At 40.8% G+C, this 19,044-nt stretch overlaps 1 protein-coding gene across 2 annotated transcripts in view; it reads left to right on the top strand.

Annotated features, from left to right (window-relative positions):
• Nucleotides 1-19,044, top strand: part of grik2 (glutamate receptor, ionotropic, kainate 2) — a 260,814-nt gene that overhangs the window by 182,816 nt on the left and 58,954 nt on the right. For both annotated transcript variants that reach the window (XM_056434478.1, XM_056434479.1), the window contains exons 10-13: nt 37-243; nt 4,980-5,203; nt 11,477-11,595; nt 16,304-16,521. In XM_056434478.1, coding sequence (XP_056290453.1) covers nt 37-243; nt 4,980-5,203; nt 11,477-11,595; nt 16,304-16,521 — 768 coding nt within the window. The remainder of the gene's footprint in view (nt 1-36; nt 244-4,979; nt 5,204-11,476; nt 11,596-16,303; nt 16,522-19,044) is intronic.

Here is a 19,044-nt window from a genome sequence, read left to right as displayed (position 1 = left end):
GAGTCTCATCCCTCCTCTCCTATTTTCACCTGACAGGAGGAGCCGTATGTGATGTTCAAGAAGTCTGACAAACCGCTGTATGGGAACGACCGCTTCGAGGGCTACTGCATAGACCTGCTGAGAGAGCTGGCCAACATCCTGGGCTTCACTTACGAGATCCGCCTGGTGGAAGATGGGCGGTACGGTGCCCAGGATGAGAACACAGGCCAGTGGAATGGAATGGTCAAGGAGCTCATGGACCACGTGAGTCTCTATTCATCATATCATATACATTAAAGACAATATGAATGTCATGTCAGCAACTTCTTGAAATCAGGCCAATGGCATTGTACACACAAAGTTCATTTCTGGAATTTGGCAATTAGCTGGGTATTGTAATTACTGGAAAAAATATGTTTTATTATTAAACATGCTGGCTGCTTTTTCTAAGTTTGTTCAACTCTGTCTGCTCATGAATCTGAATAGTGTTTCAGTTTAAATTATAAACTGCAATGTGATGGTGAAAACAACTGTTTGGGGTTTAAAATGATAATAGCAGGGTTTTTTCAAGAACCGAATTCAACACATAATTCCTTTGGATTTGGTCTGACAAAACAAGCCATTAAAATGTACTATAACTTTCTTCATCCAATACAGGGAAGGACACAAATAGTATAGATAACAGGAGGAGCTTAAAAAAATGTCACATTGAGATATGGAATCAATTATTGAAAGAAAATCATGACAATAATGTATTTATTCCAAATCCACATTTGTATGCAGTTCACCTGCAGTATGCTCTGTTGTTGTGAGTCGGTTTTTTTGAGGTGCTAAATAACAAATCGGCTTTCATTTTTTCATTTTTTTTCATTGGCTCCAGTTTCATGACCATCTATTACCATCGAAATGTTTGTTTGAAAATGACAAAATTCAGATATAATGAGGAGGAATATTTCACTGAAACCACTAAGTGGTAAGAACTCGCTCTGTTTGAGAGTACAGTGATGCATAGGTTCTGGTTTCCCCTCAGAGCTTATTAAAAAACACACAATGTGCTTACAGTTCAGATCATTACTCCACATAAAGTCCCAGTAAGGATAAACTGCATGGGCAGAAAAATAGCAGACGCCGCACGGCCAACAGTCAATATTGGACCCAAGAGGGGTCAAGTCTCCCGTAACTGCTCCTGCTCGTGATCAGTGCAGTGATTGGCCGCCGTGACATATCGTCACTGTTGAAGGGCCCCAATCCCTCGTGAGAGGTTCAGCGTGGGTTTGCCCCACTTCTCACAGAGAAGAGAGCACACAGGGCTTGACTGAGACGGATGGTGATTGCAGCAGACAGGCCCTCAGAAGACTGGGAAGTGTGGACTCACAGGGAAGAAGTTCAGCTCAATTCAGCCTGTCTTTCTTCAGCTGAACAAGTTGGAAACATCCTGTCAAAGGGATTTAGCAAAATTATCTTTGGTCTAATGCTCAAAGTGGACGATCATAGGGTAGGTCGGGTGAATTCAGAGATGCCTGCTATCTGCTGGACTTGTTATGTACCACACAGCTGTGAGAAGAAAGCACAGTCAGGTCCTCCTCAAGTGATGTATGGCAACCTTCATAAGACAAAAAGGATATATCTTTGAGAAATTAACCACTTGACCTTGCTGTTGATGTTTAGCATTAGTCACAAGGCAGCCCAAAGATTTATTAACTGCCAGCAGTACAGCAGGGTTTTCAGAACAGATATGGAAACATGGCTTTCCCAGGCAGGCTCTATACATCCCATTTTTGTATCTCTAGAGCGCACGACTCCTCCCGTGCTTGCCAGAGAAGGGATTATGCCATATTATAAATAACTCTATAGAAAAGGTAATGTTGATGTTCAGCGTTTGCTGCAAACAGCTGCATGAGACAAATTATGTAAGCAAACCTTTTCCCACTGTGGGACCTTTGCAAAGCGTTAACTCTAGAGGCCGTGAGTGAATAATTCGCACGTCAGTGTATATGGAATGTTGCGGAAAAGGCATTTGTTTTTTTAAGAACGAGGTGGATTTTTCCTGAGCTATCACACCGTGAATAATGGCGTCAACCGATTGTGTGGAATGGGTTGAGTTCACCTCTATTTACAAGGACAATAAAACAACAAGAAGTAAGGCTCTGTAGTAAGACAGCTAACTTTATTACTCCTCTCAACCTTGACAAAGACAAAGCAGACCTAAAAAGTAAAAAGCCTTAAACTTTATGCATTCTTTCTACTGACCATCAGGGGGTGACTCCTCTGGTTGTATAGAAGTGTATAAGAAAACTACTCTACTTCTCTCTTGATTTATTATTTCAGTAAACATGAGTGTATGGTCTCAATCTCTAGTTTCAAGTCTTCTTCAATACAGCGTGATGTTCCTTTAGTAAATGATGATCTTTTTAGAGTCAAAGAGACCGTAAAGCAGAGTTTGCTTTAGTTGATATGTCTCTAACAGAGTAATTTCCACAATCCCTACGTCACTCCTCAGTTCAAATATGGTCACTTGCGTTCATTGGTTGCAAAAAACAAGATGGCGTCGGACAAAATTCCAAACTCGAGTCCTAAAACCAATATGTGACATTATGATGAATAGTTCTTCTAAATAGTTTATGGCGCAGACCAGATCGACTTCTTTCGTTCTGCCCTTTCACAATAAAAGCCATTAATACAATTATTGCAGATTTGGGATTTCCTTTATCTTCCTTTATTCTTCATGCCCCGAATGTGTAAATGCCCTAACTCTAACAAAAGGGTTAAGGTTAGAGTTAAGTCCTGCCAAGCAGTTATGGAGTGTCACATCTCTACAAGGATAATTACGGAGAACACAACAGTAACCAGCACTTCATTACTACATCTGTATCGAGAGAAAAAATAATGCTCGACGAAAGAAGGAAACGCTGTCGCGACAAAGAAAGAAGAAAAAAAACCATGAATGTGAATAAGTTACTCGTGGAAAATGATTGTTGAAAAAACCACAGCAGTATTTAGGGAGAGGAACCAAAATTTGAGAGAGATCATAACCAGTTGTTAGAAAAGAAACCAAAATACTACAAGGTGGTGGGAGCCACTGACGTGCAGAGCCCCGTTCACATGGAGGTATAAGTATATCTCTTGTTTATGTAAATGTAAAAGACAATCATTAACAATAATATCATCACTTATTACATTGTTGTCCCACTCATAACCACTTACTTCACAACCAAACGGTATATAAAAATGATGTAGTAGGTTTGGCTGTTGCTTTTTCATGGCATGTATCCAAAATATAGAGAAAATGAAAGGAATAACTAAGTACCAAAGGCTCTCACGGTTCTTAAAAATACATGTTTTTGAAAGCCTGGGGAATGGGTTGTTCATTGCCTGCAGTAGAAAAGAAGTATAGTTGTCCCCAGAATTGCAAATACACAGTGACACAAGAAGACCGAACGAACACCATAGCGAGTTAATTGCTCCAACACATTCTCCACCCTCATTAACTGCTCACAGTGTTAATGATAGAAGTATTTTCTAGCAAATGCTAATTCATTAGTTACTTTAAGTCTGCTTGGGAGCAAGTGTGCCAACCAAAACCACTCATTTTAAGATGTAAGATCTTAAGTGTTCTGACCAACATAAATGATATCCCTGAAAAGTGTTTTAAGAAGTGGTTTGAAACAGGTAGCAGTAGCTTTAAAATACATTAAAAGATGTTTTCGCCCGTTAAACCACTTCCTGGTACTGAAGCACCAAAGAACTCTTCAGCATCTGTATGAGTTGCATCAGGTTTTGAACCCATCCCTGTCAATATTAGACGGTCTGAGCAACTAGTTAGTATAAAGCGGGAGAAAGTCTGCACAGGGGATAATATGTCAATCAAACAGACTTTAAGCCAGGATACCAAGATACTGTTCACTTAAACGCTAACAATTCTCATTTCGCCATATTCATTTATCAAGTGCTGTGATTAACTGTTTTTTAACTGGTTATAAAAACTGTTTTCTCCAAATGACCGACACAAGTAAACGAGACCATTAGCGAGAATATTGGCTATTTCTATGTAGTTATTCTTAATGGCTCTTAACAGCTCAGACGGAAATATCTGTCATTTAGTGAAGAAAAAAAGACACCTTCTACATTGGGTAGTGTTGCATGATTGGATGCTTATTGCACACAACAGAAGTGCCATTTCGAAATAGTGAAAGTACGGTGGGCAGGATGTGCCAACGCATTCGGCGAATGGGATGCAATTTCTGTTCTCTGGAAAAGTGGTCTCGCTTGACATGTCCTCAGGACGTAACATTTTGGCATGGCATGTTGATGCTGCTTGTGTGTGGACTTCGACCGAAAACAAATCAGGAGTGTGTTGCACTAAGCCCTGTAGTTTCATGTTGATCTGTTTCTGTTTCTGTTTTTAACACAGCTTTAGTGAATGCTGCATAACAAAATGCCCAAGCATCGTGTTTTGCCTCCAAAGTACTTGGCTTCATACATTAATAAAGAGCTATTTAATAATAGTCAATAGTGTGTTCTTACAAGTCTAAATATATATTATCTAGAGCATAGAAACAAAGCAAAACTAATAGTCCACATTCCTACACTCCAACAATTGCTTTCAGCGTAGTGTGTGGTGAGTTATCGGTTCGTACTTGTTGTGTTAGTCCTCTAAATCACAGGTGACCTGTCCTATATGTCTTCCTACACTGCATTATATAAAGTATAGTACCATGATAGGCTAAAGCTCGCAGCAATCCCAACAATAGAAGAAAGTAGGTAAGGAATATAAATGGATGCCTTGATTTAGGCTCCAGGGGGAGAAGGGGGAGTTTAGTAGTGGGAGTATACTTGATAGGTGGAAAGAGAAAGAGGGCTTTAAATTTCTTGCTAAGTGCCTTGGGACAGATTCTGTAGTGTGTAAATACCCTGTTTTCTTAATTTGATTGCCTCTAAATGCTTCCCGTGTCCGTGACTTATGGTCTATCTCTCTTCTCTTTTATGTTTGCTGTTGACAGAGAGCTGATCTGGCAGTGGCCCCCCTCGCCATCACATACGTACGCGAGAAGATTATCGACTTTTCCAAGCCCTTCATGACGCTGGGTATAAGTATACTGTACCGCAAGCCCAACGGGACCAACCCTGGGGTCTTCTCCTTCCTCAACCCCCTCTCGCCTGATATCTGGATGTATATTCTGCTGGCTTACTTGGGTGTCAGTTGTGTGCTGTTTGTCATAGCCAGGTAACAAGTCACTCCCAGTGATCACTGCCTCACACACCGTCAGAAACATGCTTAGCTGCCATCGCTTGGCCTCGCCCACCCGATCTCTGTACTCACAGGATCAGCACACTGACTCGCTCACAGTAAACGCTGACACTAATCAACAGTCATGTATCGCAACTCAACTCCATTGCCGTGTAACGGGTTTAATGCAGTTCCACCACGAAGGACCGCATGAATATTTGCCTTTTTCCACCACTCGACATTTACAAACCAGGCATCGCATTGGTATCAGTATCAGAGAAACAGATGCACACACAAACACAGACCTCCGACCGAGAAGTTGTCGGCCTATCAGCCGTTTAAGGGTGTGTATGTCTGAGAGTGGCAGAAAGGTTGTGCACGCATATGGATATGTGTGTGCGTAAGTGTGTGTGTGTGTGTGTGTTTGTGGGATGTGTCAAGCTCGGTGTGAACACTGCTGCCCCTCTCCCACCTTTCCCTCACTGTCCCCAGTGTCTACGAGTTCATGCCGTCTTTTCTTTTCTCTTGTTTCCTTCACCTTGCTTCAAGCTCGACTGTGAGTCAGAGATTGCCTCTCATTTTGTTTCTGCTTGTTTAGATTCACCGTCTAAAATTCCTACGAAATAATAGTCATCGTTACAAGGAGCCAGTTTAGTTTTGTAGTAGTTTTGAGCTGTAGCCTCAGCAGATTGGACACTTTGTTGGAAAAGTGGAGTCAAATCTGATTTTAGTCCTTGTAACCTTTGCTGAAGATCCATACTGTGAATAAACTTCTATGGTGTCAATAGCAACTGAGAATATGTTCATATATAGATACATATATATGTCCAGACTACTCTGCTGCTGGCTGTCAAAGCACACGGAGCATCTGTTTTTTTCCTAAAGACCCAAGTGAAGGTGAACGACATGTCAACTAAGCAAAAATGTCCCGATCACCCCTTGGTGGCTAGCTGCAGTATATGTCATAAACCCTGCCCCCTCCATATTAGCGGATGGGACCTGTCAGTCAGGCGGGTGTATAGGCGGGACCTCGATACCGCAGTTCCATCCCCGACCACTACTGCACTGACTGGCTCGAAATGACGTCACCAGCGCAAGATAGCAGGCCCCGTTTCCAATATATTTGGGTTTACTTGATGTACAGTGGGAGGTAGTGGAGCTGCATCATCCATTTCCACATTGGGTCATATATTATTTCCCCCCCCATAAAATCTCACATTGCAGGTAGTTTTGTTTAGTTGCCTTGGAATACTTTTTTCACTTCTGCACCAAACTTCTCTCATAAGTGGGGCTGTGACCTGTAATTTCAGGTCTCTCACTGCAGTTTATCAGTGCCTCACAAGTTCAAATGGCATTGGAGTTGTTCAAACTAACGGAACCCAAGGAGGGACTGCTGCAAAGTTTATATACAGTTTTCCAAATCCGTTTGCTATGCCTCTTTGCGAAGAACTACAAGGTTCTGGAGTTGCACTCGGGATTTGGCAATGGAAAGTGAAAGCCCATAAGGGTTATGTTCAGTTGATGGATGCTCTAGAGGGTAAGTGTAGTTTGGGTCGAGCTCTGTACCGATTTCAGCCCTGCTATAAATGCACATTATCATAAAACTGTGCTTTTGATGGAAACATTCAATAAATAATCTGGAATGTTTTTACACTTTTGCTCTGCGTGTATCAATGGACACTTAATGTGACCTAACCACAAAACAGATGTAAGAGTATCGATAATGGACACATATGACACATATTATCTTTTTTACTTTTTTTGCACCACATCCCAGTTTAGTTTGGTCATGCAGCTGACACTGAGCTTTGGCTGATGAAACGAGACAACACAATATGAGTACTGGTGTTTGTACAGACATATTCATTCAGTGGATGAAACTAGGCCAATGCTTTTTGAAGGCTCGCTCGTTTGATCTCGTGGTTCTTACTTGTGGCTGCCATTTGAAGCATGTTGAAGAAAAAAAAAAGAGTGAGAAAAGTTCATGTTAACCGTACAACTTTTGGGAGACGTCGGCTCTCTTGCAGCCGTGACCCGACAGTTTTACCGTTAACGCACATGTGTTTTCCGTTGTTACTGGCGATATGATCACACGAGAGAATCAAAAGCGGCAACTGTCATCTAAGTTGGCTCAGAATATGCACCTATCTGTATTTATTATCATAATAAGTAAGTGTTTGGGTAAGTGTATTATTTCCCCCGCCCCCCCTCACTCTATTCCTTCTTTTCTCTCCTGTACACACAAACGCATGCAGGGCTACAGCTGCATGTTATTTTTGCTGTAGAGTGAAGCACATAACAGTCTCACAAAATGTCATGAAATGAGAAATCTCAAAGGCAGATTACGTGTTGTGAACAGAAGATGTGGAGATTAAGTCCCTCCCCCTTAAGAGTTGTACATGTGTATAATGTTCTGTCAGGCATAAGATTAGTCCGTGGAAAAGAGCGTGTGCAGTTGAACTATCATTGAAGTGTTACATATATTCACACTTTCTTCCCCCTGTCCTATGTAGCCACACAGATAGTTTTGTATTTTTTCCAAATTATTTATGATCTTAAGCCTTATAAATCATGCTCGAATATATATTTCTTCATTTGTCACTGCTTTGATAACAATCTGGTCAGGTTTAGATCTACAACTACTTGGATAGTTGCAGATCTAAGGATAGAGGTAGGGTTCAACTTGGATTACATCGCCAATTGGTTACTGGTTGGGTTAGGGAACCATCAATGTGATGTTTGAGAGAAGAACTGCGTCGTCGTTTTCTTCTAACCAGACCGTTGACTGGTGAAGGATGACCAGTGCTCCTCATGTCAAAGTGTCAAAGACACAGGCTTTGTTGAGCCTTTCAACCACCGCTCCTGTCCCCCAACAAGTTTCCTGACCCAATGTCACACTACTTTTGCCTTTGCTCTTGACAGAAGAGTCATAATTCACACGGACATAAGATTTTGCTTCTCACTGAAATATAAACATAAACACAAAACCCAAAAGATACTATACATTTTCTTGGGACGCCCTCTGCTTATTCTACACACCCATAAAAAGCCTTATTCGTCCCATGTCCTCTAATTAATCCTTGCATGGTGGTAAAAAAGCATTTATTTCACCTTCTGTTCACACACATCATTTGTATGTAAAGTACTCATTTCACAAAAAGCTTGTGAGACCAAACTGTCAAGCACATAACATTGACAGGAAATACTTTACAGGAGAAGGTTTAGTTCCACGATGCATTTATATTCTGTTTATATATCTATGTGTGTACACATTTTATCTATGTATGCTTGTGTTTGTGCTGCACTGTGTGACTGACTGTTTGTATGCCTGGGAGAGTGAACACGGGGACTGACGTACACAGAGCTAGAGCAGCCTCTCTCTGCCACGGATAGGCCTATTCCACATGGGTGCACAGCTAAAACCACATGATTACTCTGTTGTACCGCCACCTGCCCCGATATCTCCGGTTACTGATGTCAATGTCACCTGTTGTTGCTGCTTTTATGTTCCCTCTAATGACGTCAATAGCACCATTGTTGCCTCTGGCACAGGTGATGAAACGGCTTTAAAAAAGGAAAAAAGTAGATCTCACACCACCTCTCCTTAAGCTAGTGCATTATCTCTGTATGCAACGTCTTTCTTTTCTCACATCAAAGTGTAATCTGTCCATTCTGAGTCGTTGGAAAATGAGAAGCCTTTTGGTTTGGTAAGTGCTCATATTAAAGGCACAGCCTTGTGGTTAAAATGTTACTCTGAATCCCAAGCAGACCTCGAAGTAGGATGTTCTGGATGTGTGTAAATCGTGTTTAGAATGTATGGAGCTGTAATAAGCAATTGAGGGTTAAAAAGTATAAGATTGAACCTTTCCAATATGTCCTTATAATAATAATTTAGTGTCGAGTAGGAAGCTGCAATATGTATCCCTGTGTACACAGTAGTATTCCATAAACAGTATACATTTTGATTGGCCCTTAAAGAATGTTGCCAGTGTTAAAGCAATGTACAAACTATCTAGCCTGCACTTTCCAACATGTTTAAGCCACAACATCCTATTCATGAGTTTTAACTAACCAGTTAACGCAAAAAAGTTTAGAATAAAAAAAAGTTTGATATGCCGTGTGGTTAACGTGTTTAGGCAACACCTTTTTACGAGTGTTAAGTCAGTGTTTATTTTTGCTTCCACACAGGACCCAAACAGCGGTCTCCTGGGTGACAGTCCTGTGCTGGTTGCATCTTAGTTTATACTGCAGCAGCTTCTGAATGAGCTCTTTTGGTGTTACCCATTTAAAAAACTATTATAATAGTCAAACTTGCTGGAAATAGGTGAACACACTTCAACAGTCAGCAGAAAGATGAAGCTTACTGAGCTGTTCCTTAATTGAACATGACGGGATTTATAACGTCAGTCAAACGCTTAAGTTTAGAGATATAAAGTGCACCATCCTGTGACAGAGCAACCAGACCATTCTGACAGTTGATTCATATCGTCCTGACATTGGTGTTATCATGCGTAGCATCATGAGAGGTTTCTGCTGGGGTGACCCGTAGAATAAATAGATAAAAGCCTCACATTGTTTCTGCGCTGCTGGTGAATTCCTGGCTTTTATCTCTGCACTGACCTTGCTCAAAGTTTCTCCCGCTGCAGCACAGATGACCTGAGATAATGTAAGGGCAGTGTAATTGGATCAAAGTGACAGCAAACGTGCCAAACAGTGCTACAGTGAGAGACGGGCTAAGCTGTGTTGTCTCCTGTAAGCGGCATTGGTTTAGCGGTCCCTGACCCAACCAGCAGCGGCAGTCCACCAAGCCACTCCCATGATCCAGCGGGACGCTGACAACTGTGCTCATCCATGTTCACGGCGAGCGGTAATTGGCTTTTCGCAACATGATTGGAGGAAACACACCCGGAGACCTCTGCGCCAAAGGATCGGGTCACATTGTCACATTTGCCACGGCAAGGTCGCAGTTCAGCTGAACTCAATTTGGCATTGCAAATTGACATGCAAGCAAATCTGGGGCAAGTTGAGTGAGCAGACGGATTGATTTCAAAGCCAAGGATTCTCCTAAAGCAGCAGCAAGAAGGGACATTCAGAGGTCCTTGAGGGGCATTACACAATATCCTCCCGAGTGTTGTGGGGGTGAGAAGAAACACCATTGTTAACCACATCATAACGGCAAAGCCCATTCGTCAATGACAGGATACAGTTATGATGCTGTCATTTTATCAATACAGCCATACGTCTTCATATAGAGTCCTGTATGTAGGGTAGTCAACCCAGTACTGAATTATAACCAGAGGACAATCCAAACCTTGACACGCGGCGGTAGCAGTTTCATCTGCATTATCCTTTATGCTGATATGACATAACTTGAGGTTATCATTTTTGACTTCCAGCGAAGTAAGTCGACATTATGCATTGCAATTTGATTAGTCAAACCCTTGTGTCTGTGAAACAGCTTGAGTCAAGATAGGGCCTGAGTTCCCCCTCAACTCCAGCAAAAACCACATCAGGTCAGAATGCTTAATTGTAGACCAATCAACCTTTACTAATGTAATGTCACTTTTTTGATATGAATAAATGAGAAATCGCTCCGCTTGAGCAGCGTGTCGAGTGAGGGGGAGCGCCGGGGCTGACGTGGGCATGATGGGAATGAACCGCTTGATCTGCTGAATATTAATGCTCCTCTAAGATTATAAGGATTATTAGTTCTTTTCTCGGCTGACAATGGAGTTATTTTCAGACCCCATCGATTAAATTACTGAGGAAGCTGCCTTTGATATGAGCACTCCCACACGAGGAGCCACCTTTGGAATATGAGTGAGGTCAAATGGAGCCCAATCCCTGAGTATTGTAGCGAGTATATGTGTTACTATTTAAAAACACACTCTGGAGATTCAGAGCAGTCATTTATTTGGCTTTATTTTGACCAATAGATTCAGTAAATACATCCTAATCATCATTTTATAATAATCCATACAATAAACTCTTAGTTTACTAATCCAGTTATTAGCATAGCAAACTGAGGTATGTACATGAAGACCTAGCAATGCTTCTTGATGGGCGAAGTATCCTCAGGCATGATTTGCAGTGTTTCATCTCTGGAAATGACTAAGTAACCTTTGTTTTCTCTCCCTGTCTCCCCAGGTAGGATGACAACTCTTGGTCTCTTTTATTGTTTACTCTTGTGTCTTTAAAGCAACTGCAGTAAACAGATATATATATATATGTGTGTGTGTGTGTGTGTGTGTTCTCTGTTAATTGTCACAGGTTTAGTCCCTACGAGTGGTATAACCCCCACCCTTGCAACCCTGACTCGGATGTAGTGGAAAACAATTTCACCCTGCTAAATAGTTTCTGGTTTGGAGTTGGAGCTCTCATGCAGCAAGGTAGACGCCTCTGCCTGCCCCCCTTTTTCTAGCACAATTCCCACTTTTTTGCTGGGGGTCACAACCTTGCTCTTTGACCAGGCCCATGACCATGCATGGGGGTCTCTGTGCATGATGCTAGATGCTCCACTGGTAGAGTCCATCAGGACTAGACTGGATGGGATTTGAGTGATGTGGTCAATGAATGAGGGTGGTGTGCCTGCATGCTCCCTTTCCGCCAGTCTCCCTGACTCCTCCCCTCCCTTTTCTACCTGTCCAAGGCGACCTGAGCAGGTAAGTGAACCCACCCAGAATACCTGAGCTGGATCAAATGGGTGAGATTGAATGAGAGTTCTGCCAAACCAATGCCATGTCTTCTCAACTAGTTGTCATCTTTAGACTGGGAAAAACTGTGGAATGTTATCCCATTAACAATAATACGTAGTGTATGCCCTTTGCAATGCATGTTACATTGGGAGATATATTGCATTTTTTTAAATGAGCATTTCCTCCAAAGCAATTGACAATGCAACATATTTACAGCAGGTAGTGATGGTTGTAGGGCCTGGAGAGCATGAATGGTGCAATGGAGCACACAGAACCAGCTGCTATAGTCAAAGCTGCTTTAAAGGGTCAGTTTATCTGCAGTACAAGAAATAACAAAAATAATGTCTACCATACCTCTATTGGGGTCAAGCCTTGCAGATTTGTTTTTGAAAATTTGGCTCTGACATTTCTGTCTTCATCCTATTAAAACAGGTGGGAGGAATTTTAATTGTAGTGCTCACAGTATTGGAAGAATGTATGAAACCAAATAATTGAAACAGTAAATCTTATAATGAACTGAATAATTATTGTGAAATTAATATTTATTCAGAAACCAAAAGTCAAGACAAAAAAGTAAATCTTGAACTTTAATGTTTGATAAAAGTACATTTGTTTCACAATGGAAACGGTTATTTGACAGAAAAAAGAAAGAAATATTAAAAAATTTATGTTAAGATTTTCAGTTTCTTACATGTTTCAACATATTTATCTGATTCTCTGCAGAATCAGATGGGGGTGAAATCTCAGAGACAGATCCCAAAACTTGGACAAATAAAAGCAGATGTATCTGCATGACGCTAGTCGGAAGTACTTCATTTTGTTGTTGTTGATGAAGTGAGCCTTTAAGTCTGCAGACTTCTTAGTCTTTCCCAGGATTTAGCAGCTGATAACATACATCTCTTGTTGGCTAGTTGCATGCTTACTTATACTGCATGCTTACTAATATCCCCAAATTAGCTACTAACATTTCTCACAGATTTGTATTTTTTTGTATTTCTTCGGATGCCAATATTATTTGAATTATTTGAGATCAAAATATGATGGCTGGTGAGGATTTTATTAACACAGAGAATATGAATATAAATATATATTTATAATAATATAAAATGTTTATAACACTAAGATTTATATATGTATGTACATGTAATGCCTTGAAGACACGAGGCGTATAGTTTGTTGACGAGCCAGCAGAACAGATGTGTAGGCTTCACCAGTTGAGAAGATGTGGCTGAGGGCCAGAAGGCAGCGGGATTAGACTGAAGGAACGCGGTGTCTGCACGGCACCGTGCTGGTCTGCACTATAGAGAGGCTCCCCTGCCCGGTGGCTTGCCCTGCCCCCCAGAAAACTGTGGGATGTGCTTCTTTGGTCATGACGTTACCTTGGGTACATGATAGTCAGCGCCAACCAGGATCTGTTCGGGTCGAATCGCCGCTCTGAGCGGGTCGACCGTCTTTTTGGGTTCTGATGTTCTGAGGTGAAACAGGAAAAGGAAGCTGGGTGACTGGTAACACGTTACACTCTGAAACAAACCTGCATCTGATAGCCGGCCATGGGTCCAACACAGAACAAGCAGAATCCACTGCTAACCTCTACTGATGAATATGTGTTTGTGATCATGCCTGCTTCCTTGAATTGTGTTCTTGATTGTGGTTTTATGAATGGGCAAAGTGGGTGGCTGGTGCTCCGCGCTGGGTGACTAAAGATACTGTGGTTGAGCCAAGGCTGACAGTGTGGATGGCTGGTGGCTAATGAGAGGTGAAACAGACCATGTTTTTTGGAGAGTTAACGTGTGTTTTAAACGATAACGGACACTAAAGTCATTGTTGTGTTGTTCAGATCAGGGCCAGCTGTAGCCTTTTGAGGCTCCCCTGTGAGATTAGCATATAACCTTCAATTAATTTATTTCATCTTTTAGATAATAATCATAGTTAAGAACTCAAAAGGCATACAAATATAATAGTAAATACCAATGATGATCAATAAATACTCTAGATATGTGTGGTTCACACGTTTATATATATATATATATATATACATATATATACACATATATATACATATATATGTGTATATATATATATATGTGAATATATATACATATATATATATGTATATATACATATATATATACATATATATGTGTATGTATATATATATATACTTATATATATATATGTATATATACATATATACACATATATATACACATGTAGTGAATGCCACACACACACATATAGTTTTCTTTTTGAAAACCAACATGGCGTTTTCAAAACAAAACTCATATTCCATCAGCCAAATAAAGCTTCATGTAGATGTTTTGTTCAAAATGCAAAATGCATTTAAATTAATGACTGTATGAAGTAAGGAAGATATATAATATATCTAATCTTGGAAGAGATTAATAAGACACATCTTATGCCTTCGATTTCTATTTTCTACTTCATACAGTCATTCGTTTAAATGCATTTAGTAATTTGAACAAACATTGATGTGAGATGTTAGTTGATGTGAGCCATGTTGGTTTTCGGAAACCAACATGTAAAGATAGGATAAGGCAAGCTCCAGCGCGTACAATAGCTTACATGCATGTGTGTGGCGTGTCCTATGACACCGTGACACAATCATTACCTGGTCGCTTCACAGTTAAGTGACAAATGAACTGACCCAGTTTACTAAACACAGGCAACACAATGCTGTGTCCATCAAGACGTCACACTTGATAATGCAGAGAGGTCTGCTGGTTATGTCAACACACTGCGAGTGTTCGACACTAAAACTGCATCATGATATGAATTTACGCCCCATATTTAAAGTGCTACAGAGGAATAGGTGTCGTATCTTCAAGCATATTGACATGCCAGTAAACACATTCAGTTCCTTCTGAAAATACACAATTGATTAATCAACCAATCAGTTATTATTATTTTCATGATCTTCGAAAGTCAATATAGTGAATACAATTATTGTTATCACTTCATGTAAGTTTACCAATGAGATCCTCTCAAGAAACCTGAAGAGGGAGAAACCAGCCCCCCCCCCGCCTCAGCCTGCCCCTCCCTCTTTATAGCAGTATCAATAACGGCGGGCTGGAGCTGCAGTTGGTTGTCGTGTCTTTCTCGGCATGCTCCCTTTATTAGACATCTAACTCAGGGGACAGCGAGACTGAAGTATGAAAAGTGAGTCTCTCACAAAGGGAGTGGAGCACAGTTCTTAACCTCCTATCTCCTCGACTCCTTATCAGCTTTCCCTTTGAGTGAATGTGCAAAATCCCAGCCTTCAATTGCTTAAGCCGCTTGAGGCGAATCGGCCTGATATAACCCAGGCCCACCTTCTTTCACCCCGGACAACAAACCAAAACCTTTTATAGCATCGTATACCGTCACAGTACAGGTAGTGCAGATAGGGGAGTTTTTGTTTGCTAAGGCCTAATAAGCACAAAGCCTTATGGCTGTTGCAGTTACTAACAGACCATCACATATGCTAAATGCCTATAAATTAACAAGGAAAGTACGCCGGCCTCAACTGAAGTCCTGGTGAGCTCAGCTATTTGCCTCTGCGCATTCCCCACAGTGTTGCTCAGTGCACCGCGTGGTTACACAGCTCCGCTCCGGCACTCTTCTCGTATTAACAACCGTGCACCGAGCTCGGAGTCTGTTTTCATTTCAAAAGTTAAACTAAAATACTTCAGGGCAGGGGGTTAACCTTCATCATCCATCACGGTGCCCACAAAAAAAGTTTTTCTTTGTATTCCTCATTTGCACTCCACTCTGAGGCGTTCATATCTCGAATCTCTCAGTGGCTGACCTCAGGCCAGCTCATATTGCATTAGAACTGCCTTCCTAAAGCTTAGCAATCAATCAAAAATGATAAATGGCCACCAGTGAAGTGGCAATACATTGCTTTACAAAAGATGTTTTTTAGACAGTTGCAAGACAGATGTAACTAATTATACAAATAGTGTGTCTCCAAAACACTGCGACCACTATTTAGTTTCCAGAAGTACCTACTGTATGTCACATAACTGGCAAATACTTTTTCCTATGTCACTTTCTGGCAAAGGGACAGGGTCACATTTTGAAATAAAAGTAGGCTAACTGATTAAATTGCAGAATAGGCAGTACAGTATCAAAAGAGCAGACAGGAAGTGAGCGTAAGACTAAATATCAATCACCAGGATCAACCATGAAGCTGCCCACTCTGCCCACTCTGTGTGTATGTGACTGTGTGATCCAGGCAGCAGATGCAGAGGCGTAGCCCGGCCCGGTCTGGTCTGGCTCAGTCCTGCCTCGCCTGGCCCGATCTGGTCTGGTTTCGGTCGTGTCTGTCTTGGCCTGGGTGCAGCCCTCTCCCCAGCATAATGCCGTACCAGGCCTCACCACCTCCTCTGCTCCTCTCGTTCAGGATCTGAGCTCATGCCGAAAGCCCTCTCCACCAGAATTGTAGGAGGAATCTGGTGGTTTTTCACGCTCATCATCATCTCCTCCTACACGGCAAACTTAGCAGCCTTCCTCACCGTGGAGAGGATGGAGTCGCCCATCGACTCTGCTGACGACCTTGCCAAGCAGACGAAGATAGAATACGGGGTAATAGAGGATGGCTCCACAATGACCTTCTTCAAGGTTAGTTACAGCTGGATATAGTAAAACCAACTAGAGTCCTTTCGAGTGCTTCACTGCTCTGCATCACCCAGAAAATTACAGATGGACAATATGGGTATGGTAATGTTTATTCTAAACTTTCAGATAGTTGATGCAGCAATATTCATTCTGATAAGTTTGCGATGTAAATATTAATAGTGTTACTCTTTTAAGCCATGTGTGAGTGATCATGGCAGAATGTGGTCACACAGAGCCACAGAGGTGTTTCGAGTTTTACCGTACTGCCTGTGAACAGGTCTTTTTCAGGGCGATAGGATTGCATTTTTGCAATAATCTTTACAGGTGTGAAGGTGAGCTCATAACTAAGGCAAAGTTGGGCAATGGGCTATTGAGCCCTCCACTTTAGAACACTGCCCTAATTTTTTGCAATTTTGCATTGCAGGTGATGTGAGCTATTAGGAATGTCGGCGTCGAATTCATACATTCCAACTTATTCTTTTGTTAAAAGAAAACTCATAATTCAGTATTTTACTTCAATACTGTTAGGGGAATTTAAAAAAGAATAATTATATATACATATATTTATATATAAATAAATATATATATATATTCATATGTATATTTAAGATGTATATATATATATTCATATATATATTTAAGATATATATATATTTTTTTATATATATATACAGTATATATAGATTTATCACAAGATCCTTCCCTATGGTATCATTTCCTGTATTGCACGTCAGTATTGACTCGCTTTCTATTCACAAATGTACAAGCCCAAACCTAGAATACAAATGACTCAAATATTATAAGTTAAGTGTGGCCAAAGAAACCACTTAGTTAGTTTGGGAATAGAACGTGGTTTACCTTAACTTGACTGACTAACAAGTCACATGACTAGCCACTCACACGACTCATGTGACCTTTTGTAGAACTGTTGAACAGTAATTGTAATATACAAGTAAAATAGATAGTTTACTACATGAGAAAATTCATTTGGTGCCCAATTGTGCCCAAATGCCCGTTTGGTCTAAACTTGCTTTACTATAAAACTCTCTAATTTGGTTCGACTTCACTTTTTCAAAGTAAAAGTTTGCAGAGAGACTGTTCACATTATGTTCTATCACTGGAAGAGGCCTAGTCAGGCTCTTGCATCATTCCAATTAGATGATCATCCTGAAAGGTCCTTATTTTTTAGGCAAACCTGAAACATTTAATTTGTGGTGTGTGTGCCATCTTCATTTGCTGTTAACCAGGAACATATGTATTGGTATTAACAGGCACGTGCACAGACATTTTGTGGGGCAGGTGCTCAAACCAAAAAAAAGGGCACCCAATGCCAAAAAAAAATTCTGACAGAGTTGAAGCATTAGCAGCAATACACTGATGATGCTGTCCTCGACCTGTGTTTCCTCTGGGCAGCATCAGACCACTAGCTTACATTTTCTTTAAATATTCCTTGTGGTTGCAGAGATACAACCTTTTTACTTTGGGTATGGTATTAAGTTAAGTTTATTAAATAATGACTTTGTTTTTAAAGAGTTAATAACTAATGTGATTTATTAACTCATGTGATTCACGACTCGTGAAAAACAACATTCGTAAATAACTACTGATGTGACAAAATGTCAATTTCACTTGCATTGGGACAAAAACAACGGTCTAATAGATTACAATCCTCTATTTAATCCATCCGGCCCATGTGGACCGTCTCTTTATAGCACATCAGTGTCTCTGACACTTCTACAGTTAAAGCTTGGTCAGGTTTATGCCATTATGCTACTTCACGTCTGCGTTCTGACATATCTTTAAGGCCACAATAGGTTATTATTCTAATAAGATTTGTCTCCTTCTCAAACTTGGCAAAGCTGTTTTGGTGCCAAAGAAGATATTATAGTTTTTAGAAGATTGACCCCGGCCACAGAGTTCCACTCTCTTCAGAGTGAAATGATAGGAGATGGATTACCATAACAATTTATACAGATATTCAGTCTGGAGACAAATTCACTGTTAATCTCCTGACATGCCGTCAGTAAATTACAGTTTTCCATTATCCTGTGAAATATTAGAATATTCCAAGGTCATTTCAAAATTTGAGATCCAGGACCAATTAGGTGTCCATTGCTGGAATACTACTGATAAACTTGACTAATACTTTACTGTGAAGGCGATTGTGGTAATTTGATTCAAAATAACTTCTCTTTGCAACATATCAAATGTGAGCAATAGATATATATACTCCATGCAGCTTGTGAAAAAAACACACACACACACATACACTGTATGCCCAGATTTGGCATCATGACTAGTGTCACATCATCACAAGATGATCTCTAGTTTTAAAATGTGACTAGTTTAACACAAGAAAATGACATCTGCTTTTTGCTGTGCCCAGTTATCCTATTCAGAGTCATGAGTTGCTGATTTCTCACCAATCTATCAGTGACTGATTGACAGCAATTTCCACTTCACACAACCTGCATGCTTCTGAACTCTAAACTGCGTACGGAAAACTACCGGGTCGTTTTCAAACCC

Source organism: Pseudoliparis swirei, chromosome 16 (genome assembly GCF_029220125.1).
Source record: "Pseudoliparis swirei isolate HS2019 ecotype Mariana Trench chromosome 16, NWPU_hadal_v1, whole genome shotgun sequence".
Lineage (NCBI taxonomy): Eukaryota > Metazoa > Chordata > Actinopteri > Perciformes > Liparidae > Pseudoliparis > Pseudoliparis swirei.
The sequence above is the reverse complement of the archived record's forward strand: the minus strand, read 5'-3'. Positions and strand labels throughout refer to the sequence as shown.